We start from the raw sequence: 20165 nt of genomic DNA on the forward strand, positions 1-20165 counted from the left end.
GAAAGATTTGCCATAGAAACTAGGTCTTGCCTGAGTGCTTCTCACTGATTTCACAGTAAAAATGGGTTTTAGGCAGAGACCGGGAGGTGGGAGAAGCACAAAACTGGGACTTCCTCACCTTTCCTCGAACCCAGGGGATGCTCTGCACAGAGCTTGGCAAAGTAAAGCTGTGTGAAGGTACACAGGCAAAAATTCAAGTAGATGGAAAAGCTCCCAGTAGTCCTCAGCACCCAAAGCCCAGGTAAAGTCATGGGCACAGTCCTAACCCTTCTTAAAGCAGTGTCCTGGAAGGCCAAAGGGGTGGGTTAGGCAGCAGGAACAAAGCTATGTCCTCCAGACTTGCTGTGCCCAGGATAATCCTGGTTTAGGGCAGCTGTACTTGCCGTTGCTCAAATACACAGTGTGTGTGTCCTACCCCTGCACAGCCATGTCTGAACTGAGAGCTCAAATGCCAGAATATGGGCAAGAAAGTAATGGAAAAGTGGCAATTCAATGACTTACCTTTACAGATTTGTCCTGGGAACTGGGAAACTCCATCTTAATTTCAAGTTCATGCAAGGTGACAACAGAGTGCAAAGCTGGGTTTTAGCAAGGGGAGCCTGCACAAAACAGGCACAGCCTGCACAAAACCCTGGCATTGGCACAAGCCTTGGGGGGGCAGTCTAGTGGAGTGGGGCACTCTGTGATAATTTCAAAAGCCATGGAAATAAGTTCAAATAACCCATGAAACTGTTTTGAGTTAGTTTGTCTTACACAAACATGCATTTGTGTTGCCTGCATGTGCACACATAGTGCACCAACCTGAAGGTCGGGCATTGTCAGAAGTCACAGAGAAGCCACATGCTGTGACCTATGGCTATTTGACTTGAACTACGAGGGACAGAATTAAAATTAGCCCTCTTCAACCATGCTGGGGGAAACTTATAAAGAAAATTTAGCATTTATCTGGAGAACTTTTCAGACCACAGTAGAGACCACAGAGGAATACAAGAAGCAGAATTGATTTTGCACTCGACAGCTCTAAAATGATGAAATTGGAACGTGCCAGCAGATGGTGGTGCTGCCTTTGCTGAGGCTCTGCTGGGGCCCAGCAGCACAGGATTTCTCCCTGGCTCACCTGCACACCCTCATCAAGCCTGGTTTAAAGGCTAAAAATAATATAAAATGCTCAGAGGTTTCAGATCGGAGCACTTCTGATTCAAACAGAGAACTCTCCTTTTTACATGCATCTATTGGAGAACCATGAGCAATGCCAGGGAGAAAGCTCACAGGAGAGATATCTGGCAGGATTTGCTGCAGGAGACAGGATGGAGATGGGGCTCATCACCTCCTTCCTGCATCCATTGCCTTTGTGTCAGCTTGGCCTCTTCTGTCCCCCCGCAGAAGCAAAGCTTGAAGGGCATGTTCACCCACAGCACAGGTTGGTACAGAAATAACCAGCTTTTATGGGGTTTGAGGATCCTAGAATCATAGAATTGTTTAGAATCACGGAATCATGTAGGTTGGAAAAGATATCTAAGTCCAACTGTTAGCCCAGCACCGCCAAGCCCAAGGGCCACATTCACATGTCTTTTAAATACCTCCAGGCTTGATGACTCCACCACTTCCCTGGGCAACCTGTGCCAGGGCTTGACCACTCTTACCATAAAGAAATATTTCCTAATATCCTAAAACCTCCCCTGGTGCAACTTGAAGTCACTTCCTCCTGTCCTGTCTCTTGTTCCTTGGAAGCAGAGCCCGACCCCCACTTGGCTACAACCTCCTTTCAGGGAGTTGCAGAGAGTCAGAAGGTCCCCCCTTGAGCCCCATTTGCTCCAGGCTGAGCCCCTCCAGTTCCCTCAGATGCTCCTCATCACACTTGTGCTCCAGACCCGAGGGTCTCCAGAAGGGATATTGAAGTCTGACAGATACATTTGGTCCACTGTCCCCTTCCTTGGGAGTAAATAAGTATTTTTGGACATGAAAACCAGCCAGCTCCTGCTGTCCCAGCACCCTGCAACTCCTTGCCGGTGGCACAAAGTGGTGGGATTGGGAGCCATGCCTGTCCAACTTGCTGAGCTGAGCTTTGCATGCAATGCTGTGTCTGCATCAGGCCACTGCCTCAACCTCCTGACTCATTTTTTCCAAGCTGGGGTGTGATGCCAAGGATAACAGGTTGAGTGCGGGAGATGACACCTGACGCTCCTCACACCTGCAGGACTCCCAGTCACCCCAGCCTTGGGCAACAGGGAAAGCCACTGGGCTGGAGCGGAGCACAGCCGAGGCTGGCTCAGCAGGTTTGGTGCCACCAACTCGGGTGGCCCCATGGGGCAATTCCTCCAGGAGTGCCATGCCCGGCAGCTCCCCTGGCACCGGCAGGTCTGGGCAGGTTTGACTTATCCAGCACACAAGGGTGTGCTGGCTCATGGCTGTAACTGGAGGGAACAGCCAGGATTTGGGACGCAGAAGCCTTTTTTGAGGTGAAACCCCGCCCCAGTCAGGACATCAGTGGACATGGGCTCACACAGCACAGCTGTGCCAGTCTAGCACAGCACCCACCCTGGTCCCCTTTCCTCGGGGATGACAAGCTTTGTATCTGACATTTATATTCTTAAGCCATAGATGCTTCTAATCCAGCCCTGAGGAAGGGTTTGAAGGCTATGAAGCTTGAAAGTTACTATGATTTTTTTCTTCCTTCAAATATCTTGGTTGAATAAAAAGCTATGCCCTGATGTTGCTTACATCTCCCACTGCCACCCCACATCCTGGGGACCATCCCTTGTCACAGAGTGGTGTGACCCAGGAAACCTGCCATTAACCAGAATTTCAGGGCCTCATCAGGTTGTGGCTGGCTTGTTCACATCCATTTATGGATGAACCCATATCAGCCCTATGCTGGGGACACGGGGATTTATGATGGAAAGAGCAGCTGAAGCCATTCTCCCCTTTTCCTTGGGCCCTTTCACCACAGCCCAAGGCTGCTTTCCCATGGCATCACCAGCCCACATGAGTGCTGGGTGCTGTGATGGAAGCCATGCTCTTCACCGTATCCCTGTGCTCCCCACCAGCCCAAATCTGACCAAAACTGGGGCATAAATACGCTTTGTGGTAGGAAAACACCAACAACGGGATATAAATAGAAGAAAGCTGCAGTGTCTGCCAGTCCCAGTGCTGGGTGGGATCGCACCAGAGGAATCCCCAAGAAGCCCAGGGATGTGTTAGATGCCCCATCTGTGCTGGCTCAGTGCCAGCTTACTGGTTATTCTGGAAAAGCCCTGATCAAACGGGAAAGCATATGGGTCTGAGCATGGTGCAGATGCTCCCAATGCTACAGACAGCAGGGTCTGGGGGTGTTGGATGCCCCAAAGATCACCCATGCAAAGAGCATTGGAAAAAGAAGAAAACAGCACAGAGCATGGATGGGAAGGTGTGTGGGAAAGGCAACAGTGAGCGGGAATAGGCCAGGAGGGGTTTGGGCTACTGCCAAGAAAACATCTCTGCTGTGTCTAGATAGGCTTGCTAGAGGCACACCGGCCAGCCCAGCCAGCACTGTCTCCTGCAGAAAGGGAGATGATTCAATCCCATGATGCAAAACTGGCAGCTGCCTCAATGCAGGATCCTTGAAAAGTCCAGGTGGGCTTTTGGAAAAGTTCCCTCCAAGGTGGGAACGGGCATTAGAAACAATGCAGTGGGGAGAAATGAATGGGGTTGTTAACTGGGAGGCGTTTCAGAGCCCACAGCTGGGTGAGGACAAGGATGCTGCAAGCCTGGAGGGTGGAAAAACCCCTCATTGCCTGAAACCCAGAAGGGTGGAAAACACCCCAACCACCTAAAACTCAGCATGCAGGGAAGGGGTGAAGTGGGGTTATCAGCCAACCCCAGAAAAGCCCCCAAACACACCTGAAAAAGAGCAACCCCCAAAGAGCCTTTTCTTCAACACCTGTCTCAATCCCCAATTATCCCATTATTTTCCCCTAGAAAATAAGTCAGGCCTCTGCCATGTACACTCACCGAAATCGTTTTTCTTTATTGCATATTGCCATCTTAGAAAATGTACAGTCTCATAACATTACACAGCATTTCCCACTAGCTAAGACTACTAACATCCTTGCACCTAACAGACTACCTTGGTCACTATGAAGCTAATAAGGTCCAAGACATATACTTTAGTTTACAAATTATTATGGATTTTTTTGTTTGTTTTTGGCATTATTAAAAAAAAAATCATCTTTAAAATACACACCCAAGAGAAAAGAGTGGCTACTTACACCAGCACCAATCTAAAAGTAGTTTTCGACAATGGCACATGGAATTACCTGCACACAGCCTTTGTATTTATTTATACAGATATAATATTTTTTTCTTTTTTCCTTTTTTTTTTTCTGGAAAGAAAACAAAGAAATGGCAAAGTCAGCCTAATAACCAGGCTGTTGTAAAACAATTAAAAAAAAACCAAAACAACCCAACAGGTTTGGAAGGGCAAGAGGAAATCTGTCAGGAAAGGTCCTGATGTGGCACTGGGGTTGTGGAAGCAGGAGCCAGGGTGGGTGCTGGCACCCAGGGACCCCGGGAGGGGATCACCCTTTCCAACTCCCACTGCCTTTCGAATTAAACACGTGTGACCAACCATTCCTTAAACCATCAAAGGCCAGACTTTTCTTTTTTTAACCTTTTTTTTTCCTTCTTATTTTTACATATTTTCAATTCCCCCCATAGTCCATTCCCTCAATTGTATCAGCCCCATTTTTTTCAGCCATAAATAAAAAATATAAATAGAGGCACTTTAGTTAAGGAATAGTATTATCATTACCTTTTGTCCTTATTTCCCCCTCCTTCTTAAAGCAAAGTGCTTAATTCCACCTTTGAACACAATCTGCAGGTTTTGCAGCTGCTTGGATACGAGGTGCTGGACTTTATTTTTGCGCTTACCTGCTTTATTTATTACTGCTTTAAATGCTACTCAGAAAGGTTTTTTTTTCTTTTTTTTCTTTTTTTTTTTTTAATCTACAGTGCGTTAGAAGTTGCAATGAAGAAAAGAACAAAAATGGTAAAACCACAGCTCTTGACAACTCTGCTTCGAGAGAGATTTCACAGCTTTCACTCAGCACACAGACCCCGTGGCCTTCAGGTGCTTAGAACCATATTTTTTTATACAAATTAGTTTAAACAGCACTTTTGCTATACAGTACATATAGTTAACTGACATCCCATACCCCACCAGTAATACCGATTATCTGACAAAAAAAAAGAACAACCAACCTTATTTCAAATAGTGTTAATATCTAGTGCAACAGGGACAAACTCATCTCTCCACAGGAAAAAGAACAAACAAACAAAAAAAAGAAAAGGATCACAAAAGTATTGGTGGTATAAAAAGATTTTGTTTTGCTTTCTTAAAAAACATACCACAAATAAATAAAAGTAAAAAGTAACAGTCCTCTATATACTCAGCATAATTTAAGAATAGAAATGTTAATATGTTAATGGTGGTTACTTTTTATTCTCCAATTCTTAATTTTCTAAACCTTTAAATTATTACTCCCTGAGAGCTCTGAATTATTTTTATTATTGTTTTTTCTTTTTTTTGTCTTTTTTTTTTTGGACTGACATTTGACAGGTAGTTCTGCTTACAAATTTGCAATGACAATGAACAGCAAACCAGTCGAAAAAGGACCTGGCTAAGAGACAAGTGTTTCTTGGCATCGCTGCTTCTGTGTGTCCGAGAAAGAAAAAGAAAAGAAGGTGGGTGAAAGCTGGCGGGTTTTACCCCAACCCCTTTGTATTTCAGAGACCTTCGGTCCCGACCCACCTTGACAGAGGATACAGTTTGTCCCATTGAACAGAAAGCAAGAACAAAAATTACAAAGCAAAAGTTTATGCTCTTCGTCTCCTCCGAGAACCGACCTTTCCCACCGTCTTGGGCCAGAAAACGTTGCAACAGTATAAATACATCTGTGTGGCGTTACAGCGATAAGCACTTTGGGGTAAAGTTTGTCCTTTAGTAAGGTGGTGGCAAGAGGAAAAAGAGCGTTCCCCGAGGCTGACGGGAAGAGCATCGCTGGGAACGCCCACGGCGCTGAGCTCGGGAACCAGCGCGAATGCACGGATCTGCGAGTTTTTCGGAATAATTGCGACAATGAGGAAAAAAACCCAAACAAACCATGGATTAAAGTTCAGTCAACTTTGCTCTTTTTTTTCTTTTCTTCTTTAAACCGCTCGGCTTGTGTGCAAGGCGTCCCCTGCAAGTGGCCCCGGGGGGGGGTAAACCGAGCAGGAGAGCAGCAGGAAGCGGCTTCCCGTTGGTTTTGGGGCCACGGGGACTGCCGGCGGCTCTGGGTTGGGTCCTCTCTTGCTCCGCGGACGCGGCATTGTGCTTGTGCATGGGGAGAACTACTTTTTTGGAGCGGGGAGGAGGCGGTGCTGGCGCTCGCCAGCGCGAGAGCCGCCCCACGTACCTCCACCCGCGCCCCCCGACCCGACTATATACACAGTATATACACACACACACTCGCCCGCGGGGAGAAAGAGCGTGCCACTGTTTCGCTTTAAATCGCAAGGCAGTGTAATGGAAATAAAAAGGAAACCTCAGCCACTTCAGAAAGACCAACCCGCGGGTTTGTTTTTTTTTTTTTTGCTGTCTGTTTTTCAGAAGTTGAGCTTGGTGACGGGCCTCTCCCGGCCGCTGTCAGCCAGCTGGTTGGTGATGCGCTTGCGGTTGCGCTTCAGTTTGGTGAGGTCCTTGTCGAAGACTTCGCCCGAGCGCAGGGCCGAGACGAGGTCGTCGAACTCGCCGCTCTCCTCCCCGGTCTCCTTCGCCTTCCTCGCCTTGCGCTCCCGCTCCCGCTGCTCCTTCAGCTACAGGTCGTGGAGGGGCAGGGAAAGAAGACACCTCACTCCCATGCAGGTGGTTGTGGAGTGCCCAACACATGCACGGGGACCCCCAAACTTATGCAACAAGAGCCACTTCCCACCCCAGTGCACAGCACACGAGAGCTGGTCAGTGTTATTTATGCAGCTCCTCCTCGGAAATGTTCAAGGCCACACTGGGTAGGGCTTGGAGCAACCTGGTCTAGTGGAAGGTGTCCCTGCCCATGGCACAGAGGTTGGAACTAGAACTAGGTCCCTTCCAACCCAAACCATTCTGTGATCCTGAGATTCTATGATTCTGTGATACAACCCATGGGCTGAGGGTCACAGCAGCCCACAGGCAGCAGCAGCTCTGCTGCACATTTCAGCTCTAAGACCTCACCAGCATAGCTGGTCATGAGTTAATTAGGCAATCCACAGTGAAAAGTCAGTGGGTCTAAGAGCAGAGAAGCTCCCTGCCCAGTCCTCAGTGCTCCCCGTGCCACCCTGGCCAGCATGGGGACAGCATGACATGGTTGACACCCCCAGGTGCCCCGAGGATGCTGCCGGACTTGCCAGTGTCCGCTCACCTGCGCCTCCATGCGCGCCCGGCGCTCTTCCTCCTCCTTCCTCCTCCTCATGTTCTCGTTCTCCTGCTTGGCCTCGGTCACGGCTTGAAGGAACTGGTCAAAGATGCCGAAGAATTCGTCAGGCTGAATTTTGTCCGTGTCTTCTCCAAAGTGCTTGACAGCCTTGGAAAACTGGAAGAGAGAAGACAGGGGTGTGTCAGTGTTGGATATACCCACTGCACTGGTGAAACCCCCACAGGAAACCTTCGACCTGATGGAGCAGAGAGAAACACTTCCATCGGCCATGGCAGAGAGCAGGGCTTTGCTTCATCAAGTCTTGCTTTAAACATGTAGTAAATCATCTGATGTTTTACCTGCTGCCCTGTAAGTGCCAACCTGGTTTACTCTCAAGCCCCCTCTCCCCATCTTGCCTCTGGCTCTGCTAAGCCTCTCCTGCCCCAGCTCCACTTTATTAACTAAGCAGCAGTAAAAACAAGGAAGCAAAATATTGTGGGACCGAAGACATAAAACTAATAGTAAACACGGCAGGGGAAGGGAAACTCGCACTTTTAAGTTTTTCTTTGAAGTATTTTTGGGGTATTATTTATCATTGCCACATGCTCTGCTATTGAAACCAAATGTGTTGGTGAAACTTCTAAAAGAGATTTCTGCCCAGGCTCAGGCACAGCCCTGGGCAGGGAAACAGGGAGTTTTCCGGCCTTTTGTGCTGTTTGCACACCATTAATACAAGGGAGTCAAATGAGGCCTTAGCAAAGGTCAGGATAGGACATCCATGATCTGGTGATGCACCCCAGTCCCCAAGCAGCCCATGACTTGTCCTTGGGACTGACACTCTTTGTTCTCACTTCCAGTTTGAAGGAGACTCTTTGTGCATAGAAAGTTTGTTAAAATTGTGATGGCACGTCCTGGAGATAAGCAGTCTTAAAAGAAAGGAAAAACAAAATCAAAGCACAAACAGATTTATTAGTTGCTTTGATTTTTCAGGGTAGACCAAGAGGAACATTTTTAAAGCCTGCCTGTATGATTTAGTTTTATTTGCAGGGGTGCCCCACACTCTTCAAAAGACATTTAGGGTATTTTTATTTCTTTGTTTACTTAAGAGACTTAACACTTCAAGATGCAGGGAGGAATCTGAGAGGTGTCACGATATAAGTCAATATAATTGAGGTTATTCTTGTTGATTTTAATCAAGATACTAAATTCTCTGCCATGTTACAAGAGATTCTGGTGGGGGAGGGAAGCCTGAAAATGTTATCCTCGTAGGATATAAAGTTTACAAAACAGGGATGTTTCTGTTTTCCTAAGAGAAAGCAGTAACACACTTTGAATCTCGACATGTGTTTAAAAAGCGAAGAGCTGGTGATCTCCCCACAGCCCAGCCCATCCAGTAACCATGACAACAGCTGCAAATGTCTTCAGAGTGGACTTCCATGGACACTGGGGACCATGACCAGATCCAGCCAAGTGAGCAGAAGATGATATAGTTTGGAAAGCATTTGTCACCTTTTCCACAGTCCTAACTCACTACAGGGAAGATCTGCCAGGTTACTGTCAACAGTCCAAAAGGGTGGCCTGGTTTAGGCATGGCCTCAGGAAGGCAATGGTCCATCATAATGTGCCCAAGCATGGGTGGATGGTCAGAAGGACAGTGCCAACTGCACACTGGTACAGCCAGGGAGAAGGAGATGACACATGGACACATACTGTCACGTGGACACATATTGTCTTTGGAGACGTAGCTCATGCAGTGGGACAAGGATGGGACATCTAAAATGGCCTTTGCTGGACTATCTCCCTGCCACTCCCATCAAGGTGAAGGTCAGGCCAGGGAGGAGATATTGGAGGACTTGGGGAATGGAAACCAGCTGTGTGTCCCTTTGCTGAAAGAGGGGAAGCAAAAGGTGCTTGGGAATCATGGGTGTCAGCCAGTGGCCACCCCTTTGCTGTGAGTTAAACCAGGCTGGTGGGGAGAAAAGGACAATGTTGGCAGGAGGTCACTGCATGTGGCTGCAAAGCTGTCACCAAGGCACTACTCTGGGAACAGGAAAACTTTTGAGTAGTTTCTCTAACCAGGTCTGAGTTTGGCCTCAATTCATGTCACTGAGCTCCTCTCTTCTCTGGAGAGAAGAGCTGGGCAGGTCCTAGACCAGTTACCCCTGTAGAAGTGGGGTTGGTCAGGCAGCCTCAGTTGTCTCCAGTATCAAACTCTGGATGACCTCATGTCCAGCTGAAGACATGATTGCATTTTTCCTCCTCTTCCAGATGAGGATTTTCCTCCTCTTTACCTTCAGATGGAACAGCCTGCTTTCTTTCCACCTTCAGTCTTCACTGGCCAAGATGCCCCAGCAGCCATGCTCTTAGCTCTAATGCCCCCAAAATTGGGATATTTCCATTACAAGACACAGAAAGCAAAGCAAGCCCTTCAGGCTTGAGTGAAAGCTCTTCACCAAAAGTAAGACCCTCATAAATGACCTAATATCTCCTCCCCTGATGGACATCACTCTCCCATGCCTAGCCCTTGCCTTGCACTTTCAAAAGATAGACAGCTATCTCATGGCTTTCTACAGCCCATCCTGTGTCCCAGAAGCTGTTTGTTAGCTGGACCTGCAATCCCCTGCCATGATGGGTTGGGAAGCAGGAAGAAGGCCCTGGGGACAGACAGGGATGTACCTACCCACCCACTCCAAACAAAACACGAAGAGCAGCCCAGCACCTTTCTCACATGAGAGTCTCGGCAGGACACTCACATGACCTCGTAGGGGAAGCACTGGAGATGTTCACAAACAGTTGCATGTGGTCTGGGAAGGCTGAAACACTACCCAGATCTCAAGGACGTTGGTGGCCTTACCAGCTCTTTTGCTTCCATCAGAAGATCTTCGACATCTGAGAAGCTGAAGCTGGCTAATGTGATGAACTGGCTGACGACAGACACAAACTTGTCACCTGTTTGCTGAACCTGAGACTTCTGGAAGTCCAGTTCCTTTGGGGGAAAAAAAAACAGTAAATCTTGGTCAGGTCCTGGCTGATGAAGGACACAAATACCATCAGCCTCTGGTAGTGGGGAGTGTGCCTGCATCAGTGCCCAGGGTACTGCCTGCACCACCACTGCTGCTCCCCCCTGCCACGCATGACACCCTCGGTTAACCCGTTTTACAATGCCTGCAGTAAGCTTTTAAGCCAAATCCTGCAGGAAAGCTTGTGGGAAGCAGGATAATTTAGCAAGATGGTGAGTCCTTTGGGATACCTCCACCATTTCATCACCATTCCAGCTGGGCTGCAGAAGTGCTCCCCAGCCCTCTGCGGTTTTACAGCCAAGGGGAGCCCCCTCTGCACATCACAGGTCCTCCGTGGGCATCATCACGAGGCTTACTCACCCTCCCTTGATGTATTAAGATATAAACCATGCACGTGCCTAAACACACATGGTAACTTCAGTGCCAAAACAGCCCTGAGAGGACAGGAGCACGTGCAGGGCAGGAAGGAAAGGCAAACAGATCTCCAGGATGTGAGATAAAAGCAGCTTTGCTGGGAGCTCCCTTGCCTGCCTCCCCAAGGAGGGATGCCGTCCTGCTTGGAGCCAGGCTGGGCTGTATTTTATTTAAGTAATACTCACAGTCTCCACCGCTCTCAGGCCGCTCCTCAGAGTGTTTATTTCTTTCTCCAGCTCAGTCATGCTGTTGGAAATAGCAGGATGTTAATTTTCAGCCTTCCCCAGAACATTTTACAGCTCTCTGACCAACTTGACTGTGTTTTCCCACTGAAAAGACCCCACCACTGCACACTTTGCCTCTTTTTTGCAGATCAGCATGTCTTGAGCTGGAAGTCAAGCTGACAGCCTCTAAGCTGGGGCTATCTCAAAGTGGCTGCAGTTGCTTATTGTAAAGCAAAGCACTTTTCTGTATATTTAATCAAGGAGACTGTGCAGGTTTAGCAAGCTCAGCAGCCTCCAGCCTTCTCCAAGCAAAAGGACAGCTCAGGAAAGGGCTTTGCTGGGCACAGATTCCTCTCCAGTGCCAGCAGTAGATGGGCTCATTGTCCCAGTGCACAGAGGACAGTTTTACAGGGTGCCAGAGTTGGGTGAACACCAGGCAAAGCATCCTTCCTAGCGGCAAGGCTTTCACAAAAGGAGACAGCCCAAATATAGAGAAATAAAAATAAATCATCACGTCTGGCGCTGACTTTGTTTACACAAGGCTCAAGCCCCCGACGAGCTTCGAATTCAAGTGCTTACGGGTTCCTACCACTGCATCTGAGGGGAAGCTTTCTCACAAAGGCTCGATGACCACAGGCTTGATGCCTTTCCAGGGGTGCCTGTGCGAGGGCTGGGGTCCCTGGAATTGCTGACGGCGGGTCATGGGGCAAGCATTCCTGGCAGGTTTAGTCTGGGAAAATGCAGTTTTGGGAGCCCTGTGCTCCAGCAGTTCATTACTAGTGGTGGGGATTGACAGAGGCGGCAATTTTTGCTTCACAGCTGCAGGGCTGGGGGGAATTCAGGGTTTTCCAGAACTTTTTGGTTTCACTCTGGATTGGACCAAACCCAAATGTTACATATGGTGTCCAGTTTAGAGCAAAATGATAAAGTTTAGGGGGGTGAAAAAAAAACCCTCTACGCAGACGTTTTCTTTCCCACACGTGTGTCTGTACAACAGCTGCAGATACATGGGCATGAGAAAGCAGGAGTCTCCACGGGAGAGGAGCGTGTCCTGCTCAGCTGTGTTCTCAGATGATGATGCCTACAAACTGAGCACCACACACTCATGGAATATCCTGAGTTAGAAGGGACCCACAAGCATCCTTGACTCCAACTCCTGGCCCTGCACAGAACCACCCCAAGAATCCCACCATGTGCCTGAGAGCGTTGTCCAAATGCTCCTTGAGCTCTGGCATGCTTGGTGCTGTGACCACTGCCCTATGGAGCCTGTTCCAGTGCACAACCACCCTCTGAGTGAAGAACACTCTTCCTCTCACACCAGGATTTGTCCTGTCACTGTGTTTAATCCTGATGGCTGATGAATATTTTACATTTTAAACGTAAGGATGCTCGTTTTGTGCATTACACATCTTCCTTGGGAACCCACCATGGCTACAAGAGATCTTTGAAACTAGAAATACCCTCGAGCCACCGTAAACTCCATTTGTATTTCATGGAATCATAGAATGTTTTGGTTTGGAAAGGACTTCAAAGCCCATGTAGTTCCAACCCCCTGCCATGGACAGGGACACCTTCCACTAGACCAGGTTGCTCCAAGCCGTGTCCAACCTGGCCTGGGACACTTCCAGGGATGGGGCATCCAAGGCTTCTCAGGGTAACCTGTTCCAACTGCATCTTCTCTAAAAAGGGGCAGTTTCAGGCCCTTTTAATGTCCATGGCTAACAAGAATATGGGCTGGCTGCAGAAACGTGTGATCTGTGCTGCTCACATCCCTGGAGCAGCAAAGCCCATAAGCTCCTGCTGAACTTTAAAACCAAAACAGAGCCTCATTGATTTCAGAGGTACTTCAGCACATACTTGAGGGCTTTGCAGGGCAACAGCAGATTCCTCTTGCACTTAAAGGTTCATCATGTGTTTAAGGGCTTTGCTGAGCAGAGGCAGCCTGCTCCCAACAGGTCACCAGGCAGGATTTAAAAGCTGGTTGCACACACCAGAAGCTCCATGTTGGTGGTAAAACAAGGAGCAGGCAGGACCTGGAGGCAGGTGAGCCCCTTGCAGGGCTGCCTGGTCCTGCCCATGCTGCAGGCAGAGCCTCCCTGCCACAGGAAGATAAACAGCTGCCCTTTATCTGCAGCCACACCGCAACCGCTTCCTCCCGGATTACTTAACGTACCATTAGAAATTAATTAAATGCTTCTGCGGTGAGATAACAACAGGAAACGGCTGCTCCATGCAGCTCTCCTCCCTCAGACTCAGAGGTTTAGAGCCTTTGCTGCAAGGGCTGTGATTTAAAACCAGGTGATGTTTGCTTCTGTGTCCTGGGCTGCTCCGGGCTGGTATGGCCAGAGCAGGGGGTGCAGCCCAGCAGCCAGGATCTGGCCAGGAGCATGAGCTGGGGTGGGGTTACATGGAAAAGCAGTCTGAAACAAGGGGAGAGGTGCTCCCAGAGCTCCCTAAGTGCCACCTAAATCCCTGCTTACTTGACTTTGGCTGCCTGTGGGATGTCTCGCAGCTCCTCGTGCAGGCGGAGGACTTTGGGATATTTCTTTTCAACGACAGTGATGAGATAGTGCAGAAGGGTGATGTTCCTAGGAGAGAGGAGCAGTGAGGTCAGTGTGGCAGCACATGGGGAGCTGAGTGCTCAGTCAAAACCCCTGGTTAAATCCCAACCCTGGTAGTGAACTATTTGAGAACTTCTGCAAGGATGCTGCTTGCTGCCTGTCTGGGGACATGGGATGGGTCTGTCCCATGCACAGGCGCGGGGCAGAGCAGCCTGGTCCCTGCAAGCAAGGATCCTCCACAGGAGTAACTCAGGGCAGGTGACTTGAGCATCATTGTTCCTGTTCTCCACTGTCTTTACTGATGGATGAGACCAGGCAGGTTTGAGACCTGACCCAGCTCCTCTCCCTCTGAAGGTCTGAGACCCTCCCAGCTCTTCTCTTGCATGGAGCTTGGAAGGAGACAGCAAACCAGGCAATGGCTCTGCAGCAGCTTGCAGGGATGGCAGAGGCAGTTCCCATGGAGAGAAGCCCCTGGGAACCCTTTCTCTGGCTCTTGGCTTCTCAAAGGGGTTAAAAAGCATTTGGAAGATGATCCTCCTAATCAGCCTTGGCTGAAGTTTAGCCAGCCCAGGAAGGAAAGTCCCCATCAATCCCTGTAATGATCTGCAGCTCAGCTTCCCTCGAAAGCTGTCGTGCTCAAAAAATGGACACTCACCTCACTGGATATGCCAAATTGGGCAGTAGGAGGAGGGGACTGTTCCCATCTACCGACTTCCCAAAGGTAATGCTAATGACCCCTCCATTTCCCCAACATCCCTGGGGCCTGCAGATGCCACCACGGATAAGGGCAGGGGCTGCTCACTTGTCAATGCTGGACTTGGTGTCCGCGATCTTGTTGAGGCTGGAGATCTTGAAGCCGAAGGCGTTGCCCCTCTGACCCTTGTTCATGTAGTTCCCGAAGGCCAGGACCACCTCCAGCAGCTGCTGGAGGCTGCTGCTCTGCAGCACTGCCTTGGAGCCGGCACGGATGGCTGAAAGCAGAGAGGGGTGGGATATTACCCCCTGCCACAACAGCACAACCCTTTTCTTGCAGCAACCCCTTCAGTACCTCCAAAGAGAGACCACCAACTCCCTTCCCTTCCCCTGTGTCACTTCCCCTGTGTCCCCTCCATGCAGACCAGGCTTGTCCTGGCATGGAGAGATGCTCTTCCTATAAGTGCTCCCTGTGCCGGCACAGAGTCCCTTAGCAGGTCTGGTCACTTGCCTTCCACCTTGGGTTTGACTTCTGCAACTCTCTCTGCAAATTTCTTCTTGAAGTAGAGGGATTGCAGCCTTTGCTGATAATGGTTTATCCTGGAAAAAAAAAAAAAGAGGTGCAGGTTGAGCTTTGCTTGCTCCAGGGCAGAGCTCTGCTGCTCTGCTGCTCACAGCTGTGCTTACAAAGCACGCTTCAGCCACGGTGATTAAAAAATAATGACCCCTTTTCTCCCTGAAACTGTGCTGGGATGGGAAAAAATGACAACTGAAGCTACAGCTGTCCTGGGGTGGATCCAGGTGGGTTCCTAACCACATGCTTAAGCCTATCCTTAACTCAGCAGGTTTAACAAGTGGATTTTTACACCCTATTGATATGAACAAACCGTTCTTTTACAACCACTCCTTAGCAAACGTGCTGATGAGGTCTGGGCTCCCCATGGCTTTGTGATGAGCTGCAGCTGGATAGATGTTTGCCAACGACCACCACTAATGAAACTGGACATTCAGATCCTCAAAATGATGGCCTGGGCTGGAAAGCCCCTTTCCTGGGCAAGTCAGGGATGGCTCTGCTCATGTCATCTGTGTTTAAGCTAAACAAGATCTCACTTGTATGCACATGGCAATCTGATTTGAGTCATTTGGACCAAGGACCCATGGGAGACGTGCTCAAACACAAGGCCATGGGCTACACTGTCATCGCACTAATCAGAGGTGACAAAGACATCACACTCAGTTACAGACCACAAGGCAAATTAAAAAGCCACGGTGGAAATCAAGGAAAATATTTGCATCAGCACGTTGTGCCTTCCAAAGGATGAAGGCATGGGAGCAACACTTGGGCGAGAGACTGTGAAGAAGAAAGGTGACCTGTGATAGGAAAGCTAATTCTGAGCATCATCCAGCCCCGAGGGCTCAGGTCTGAACTTCACAGCTCCATCCTGCCTGCCTTTGACACTCAGCAACCACATGGCACATCGCCCCGGTGTTCATCGGCGCGTTTCTCAGGGAGGACGGGAGCATTTCTATTTTTGATCTCCCAGTGCGAACTCAAATTGTAAAACTCGCTGACCTTGCCAACAAGTGACTTGCTTGAAGTTCAGCTAACAGACTCAAAGAGCTCAGTGCTCACTTTGATTTAAATAAGGAGCTTCAAGATTTTAAACCGGCACCTCTAGAGGATGTGCATGCAATAGATAAGGTTATTCATCCCTGAAGACTTCTAAGTCTTAAATGATTGCTACCAGGAGCAGGAAGAAATGACATTTCCTTTCCATCTCTCACATTCTCAGGAGCCCCAGGGATGAGTCAATCCTGAGGTGAGGAGTGGGATTCATCTACACAGCAGGGCAAACTGTACATACATCAGGCTCAAGTACTCATGAGGATGTGATCGTGTGAAGGGGAAAAGGAGCATCATGTTATCACTCACACAGCACTTCTCACCTGGGCCATGATGCAGATCACAGAATCATAGAACCACAGACTGGTTTGGGTTGGAGAGACCTTAAAGATCATCTAGTTCCAACCCCTCTGCACTGTGAGGACACCCTCCACTAGACCAGGTGGAAGAGAATCACAGAATCATCAAGGTCAGAAGAGACCTTCAAGATCATCTAGTCCAACCATCAACCCAGCACCACCACAAAGGCCCCTAAGCCATCTTCCCCAAATGAGAGGAGAAATGTGTCAAGATATGACCTGGGAAGCCAACGCCTCACTCCAGAGTATCCATCTCCCTATCCCTTTACCCTCCTCTGTCCAGCTGCTGCTTGCTGGGATGCACACCCTGATTTTAGGAGCACAGCATCCCAAGTGATCCTTATGAGTGCAAGGGAGCACCTTGCTTGCCCTCCCATCTGTTTGGCTCATGCATTTCTTGATGGGAAAAGCAGTAAGAAGGGCTTATTTCCCAAGCAGGTTTTCCATGAAATAGCCACCTCCCAGCCAGCCTGTGCAGCCACTGGCCAAAACACATGTCCCCCGAGGCACCAACCTGCTCATTTCGAAGAGGAACCGGTCAGCCTTGGCCATGCGGTCCAGCTCGTGCTTGTGCTCTTCCAGCAGGTCAATGTCACCCTTTTCAGGAACAAACTTCAGGAGCTAAACAAGACAAACCACAGCGGTGGGCGTGAGGTCCATGCACAGTTTTTCAGGAGCCAAATGGTGATTTTATTTCCTTGAATTTACTACCTTTACAGCATGTACAGACAGTGACCCCAAGGCACCTGTGAAATAAGTGTTATTGCTGTCCCCGTGACCTTCCTCCCTTTACTCTCACACTAGTGTCTCTTGCCTGCGCCCTGCCATCACTCTGGTTTTACAACAGATGTACTATGTCTGCTCCGAGGTTTCAACATCAGCTCTGCCAGAGGAGATGTCAGTCAGGGACTCTCATTTGCTGCAACTCTACTTATTTGCAGACAGAAATTCTGTGCAATGAATCCTCCCAGTGCAATTGCCAGCTCAGCTTTAAGGACAGGTGAATAATATGTTCCAAAGGGATTCAGAGGGGGTGAAAAATGGGATTCCCTTTTTGACAACTGCACAAACACTGAACAAGCTTTCAAAAATAAACCTCCATGGAGCACAAACTTCAAGTTGGAGTCACAAAACACAGAACATGTGCAGCCTAGAGGTTCTCAGGGCAGACCTGAGTACAGGAATGGCACGTGGAGGCCATGCTGCTCCCAGCACTGATGCTGCCACTGAGCTGCCTTCCTGCTGCCCTGACCCACCTGGGTGGTTTTTCAACATGTGGTTGTTAAATAATGTGGGGCCTGACACTCTCGAAGCCACACTTTGGTCCTGAGCACCTTGCACAGCATCATCTCAGCATGAGGCAACCCCAAAGAAGCATGAGACACGCTGCCCACCTGCTCCAGCATGTCTTTTGGGAGGTCCTCCTGCTCGTCCATCGTCAAAATCGCTCGTTTGATCTCCTCGTTCGAGAGTTTCAGCCTGGGAGGTGGAGGGGTAGGAGAGTTATTCCCAGCCCAGCAATCAGGGAAGGTTCAGGAGTGTTTCCTTACACACCCGTGCAACATGAACAGCTTAACCCCCAGCCAGCAGCAGCGTCACAAATAACCCCATACAGTGTGTTATGAAGAAGGATGTGTGAGAAACGTGGTAGGACTGTGCTCTGCCAAAGCACAGCATAGCACAGAGCAGCAGCCCTGGCCCTGCTGCAAATGGGGTCCAAACCCCACCACCCAATTCCCTCACCCCACACCTATTTCCCTATTTTATACTATTTTATGTACTTGCAACAAATGTGGGTAGAGCCCTTCCCAAATCTTTGTTCGTGAAGCCTAACCATGACTGACTGACTGACTGACTATTTTATGTAAGTATTGTAAGTAGTATATTGTACACATATTGAAAACATCCAACTTTCATATGTAGCTCTTGCCTGCAGCAATGCTGCTTCTGCAGTGCCAGCACCCCTAAAGGCCACGGGGCCAGTGGGGGTCATGGTCCCACTGGCAGCACAGCCCAGCCCAGGCTCAGCAGTGCAGCTCAGCACTGCTCCTGAACCCACAAGGAAAATTTCCTTTAAGGAAAATTTGGCCAATTTCTACTGCTGTTCTTGGATTTAAGCATTGCCTCTCCCACCACCTCTGCTTGGAGTCTTCCTCTAGGAAAAAATGAGAAAGAAATCCAGAATTTGGAGAAGCAGATGCTTAGCATCCCAGGAAACCCATCAGTTTGGGCTTTTTTTGGAGGGGTGGGGATTTGGTGTGCTTCGAAGTGTAAGAAGCTGGAAACCAGCCTGCCCTCCACCTTTTTCTTCCTCTGCTTCACACAACAGGAATTGAACATGTAGCCTCAAACTGGAGATTTCTAAAACCACAGACCACTGTATCACAGCAAGTACCACCAGGCTTTGCTTCCCTGGCAGCAGTTCATCCACCAGCAGTCTGCACTGAGCTGAGGCAACAAATACATTGAAAGACACCCTCAGCTCCTCCTGGGCTACAGAGCCATTAATTACAGTTTAATTCATCTGCAGCACTCCCTGTAACCGCTCCCTGTAAGCACTTTGATTGCAAAACCACACATATTCTTCTTCTTTGCATTGTGGTCGATAAAATAATTTAAATTCAAAAGAGGGAAAGCCCAGAAACTCCTGCAACTCCGTTTGCCAACATCCTCTCCCTCGCCCAGCATGCAGTGATGGTTAAAAACATTGCAATGTTTAGTTTTAAAAGAAATTAATCCTCTGTACTTCCACAAAGGGAAAAGTCACAGAATTGAAAAGACCTGTTCATGGGCTTTAGGGAAACCCATCGGCCCGGTCTCGGTGATCAGTGCTGTCGAGGGATGCTGAAACACTGGATGTGGTTCAAAGGAATGAGCTGAAACCAGAAACACACCCTATGGCGGGATGTGAGACCCTGGAAATCAACCTGATCAGCAGATCAAAAAGAAGATCAGGAGCTGACTTGATCACTCTGAGTAATTAAATGAGGAGGATGTTTTTCATCCTGTGTCTCTTTAGGGAGCAGACAGACTGTGGATCTGGCTTTTGGAAGCTGAAGCTAAAGCAGGAAGGGTGCTGGTCTCTAAGACCAGGGTAGCAAGGGCTTGGTTTTGCTTGAAATCTTTTGCTCAAGACTGAAAGTGAAGAATCAGCTTTATTGAGGCAGGTGGATCTTACAGACCTGGCAAGTAAATATTCATTCCTTATGAGCCCAGGTTTCTCATCCTGCACTCAGTCCTCTCTCACCTCCTGCTCAAGGGAGCACCCTAGAGAGGGTTTGCTAATTAAGGAGTGAGTTAAAAATCTACCCCAGCCAGGGGAGGAAGCTCAAAGATTGTGCTGAGCAGCGACCAGGACAATTGTTGGGGTTGTCATAAAAGGAGCAAACCCAAGATCCATGGAAAATGTCTTCTCTGTTTCCTGCAATGATGAGCAGACCCATTCTACAGTCACCCTACCTGTCCCATATGAGGGCAGTAGCTGGGATGGAACATGACCCGAGGTAGGATATGAACTGCAGGACTCCCTTTTCACCCAAGCAGCAACAGGAATGTGCAGGCCACCAACATTGGTCTCCACTCCAGTGAAAAGCAGACACTGGCTAAGTTTAGACATTTAGAGGGATCCCTGGGAAGCAAAAATGCTCCTGGGAGAAGGGGGTGGGCAGGCAGCTGCCCCTCATCCATACTAACACCTAGAGCACACACTTTTACCACGATCATCTCCAGGAAGGTGGTGAAATGGAGGGTAAATTTTTTAAGCCCTGCTCATTGAAAGCAAAGCCAACAATCAAATACATTTAAAAAGAAAAGAGGTTGAAAAAAACCCCCCACTTTTCTCAGGAATCATCACAACCCAGT

The 20165-nt window shown here is 48.8% G+C and overlaps 1 protein-coding gene across 3 annotated transcripts in view; it reads right to left on the reverse strand.

The window, feature by feature from the left end:
* Positions 1-3984: 3984 nt before the first annotated feature.
* Positions 3985-20165, reverse strand: part of DAAM1 (dishevelled associated activator of morphogenesis 1) — a 95647-nt gene continuing 79466 nt past the window's right edge. For 2 of the 3 annotated variants that reach the window (XM_027702373.1, XM_027702376.1), the window contains 9 exons: positions 17699-17783; positions 16819-16925; positions 14833-14921; positions 14431-14599; positions 13548-13655; positions 11029-11089; positions 10264-10395; positions 7416-7586; positions 6625-6834 (listed from right to left, as the gene is read on the reverse strand). In XM_027702373.1, the coding sequence (XP_027558174.1) occupies positions 6625-6834; positions 7416-7586; positions 10264-10395; positions 11029-11089; positions 13548-13655; positions 14431-14599; positions 14833-14921; positions 16819-16925; positions 17699-17783 (1132 nt within the window). Of the gene's footprint in view, positions 6835-7415; positions 7587-10263; positions 10396-11028; positions 11090-13547; positions 13656-14430; positions 14600-14832; positions 14922-16818; positions 16926-17698; positions 17784-20165 lie in introns of all 3 variants that reach the window. The other variant, XM_027702374.1, reaches the window with a different exon arrangement.

Source organism: Neopelma chrysocephalum, unplaced genomic scaffold, assembly GCF_003984885.1.
Source record: "Neopelma chrysocephalum unplaced genomic scaffold, ASM398488v2 Primary Assembly neopelma1_183, whole genome shotgun sequence".
In the NCBI taxonomy this organism is placed as follows: domain Eukaryota; kingdom Metazoa; phylum Chordata; class Aves; order Passeriformes; family Pipridae; genus Neopelma; species Neopelma chrysocephalum.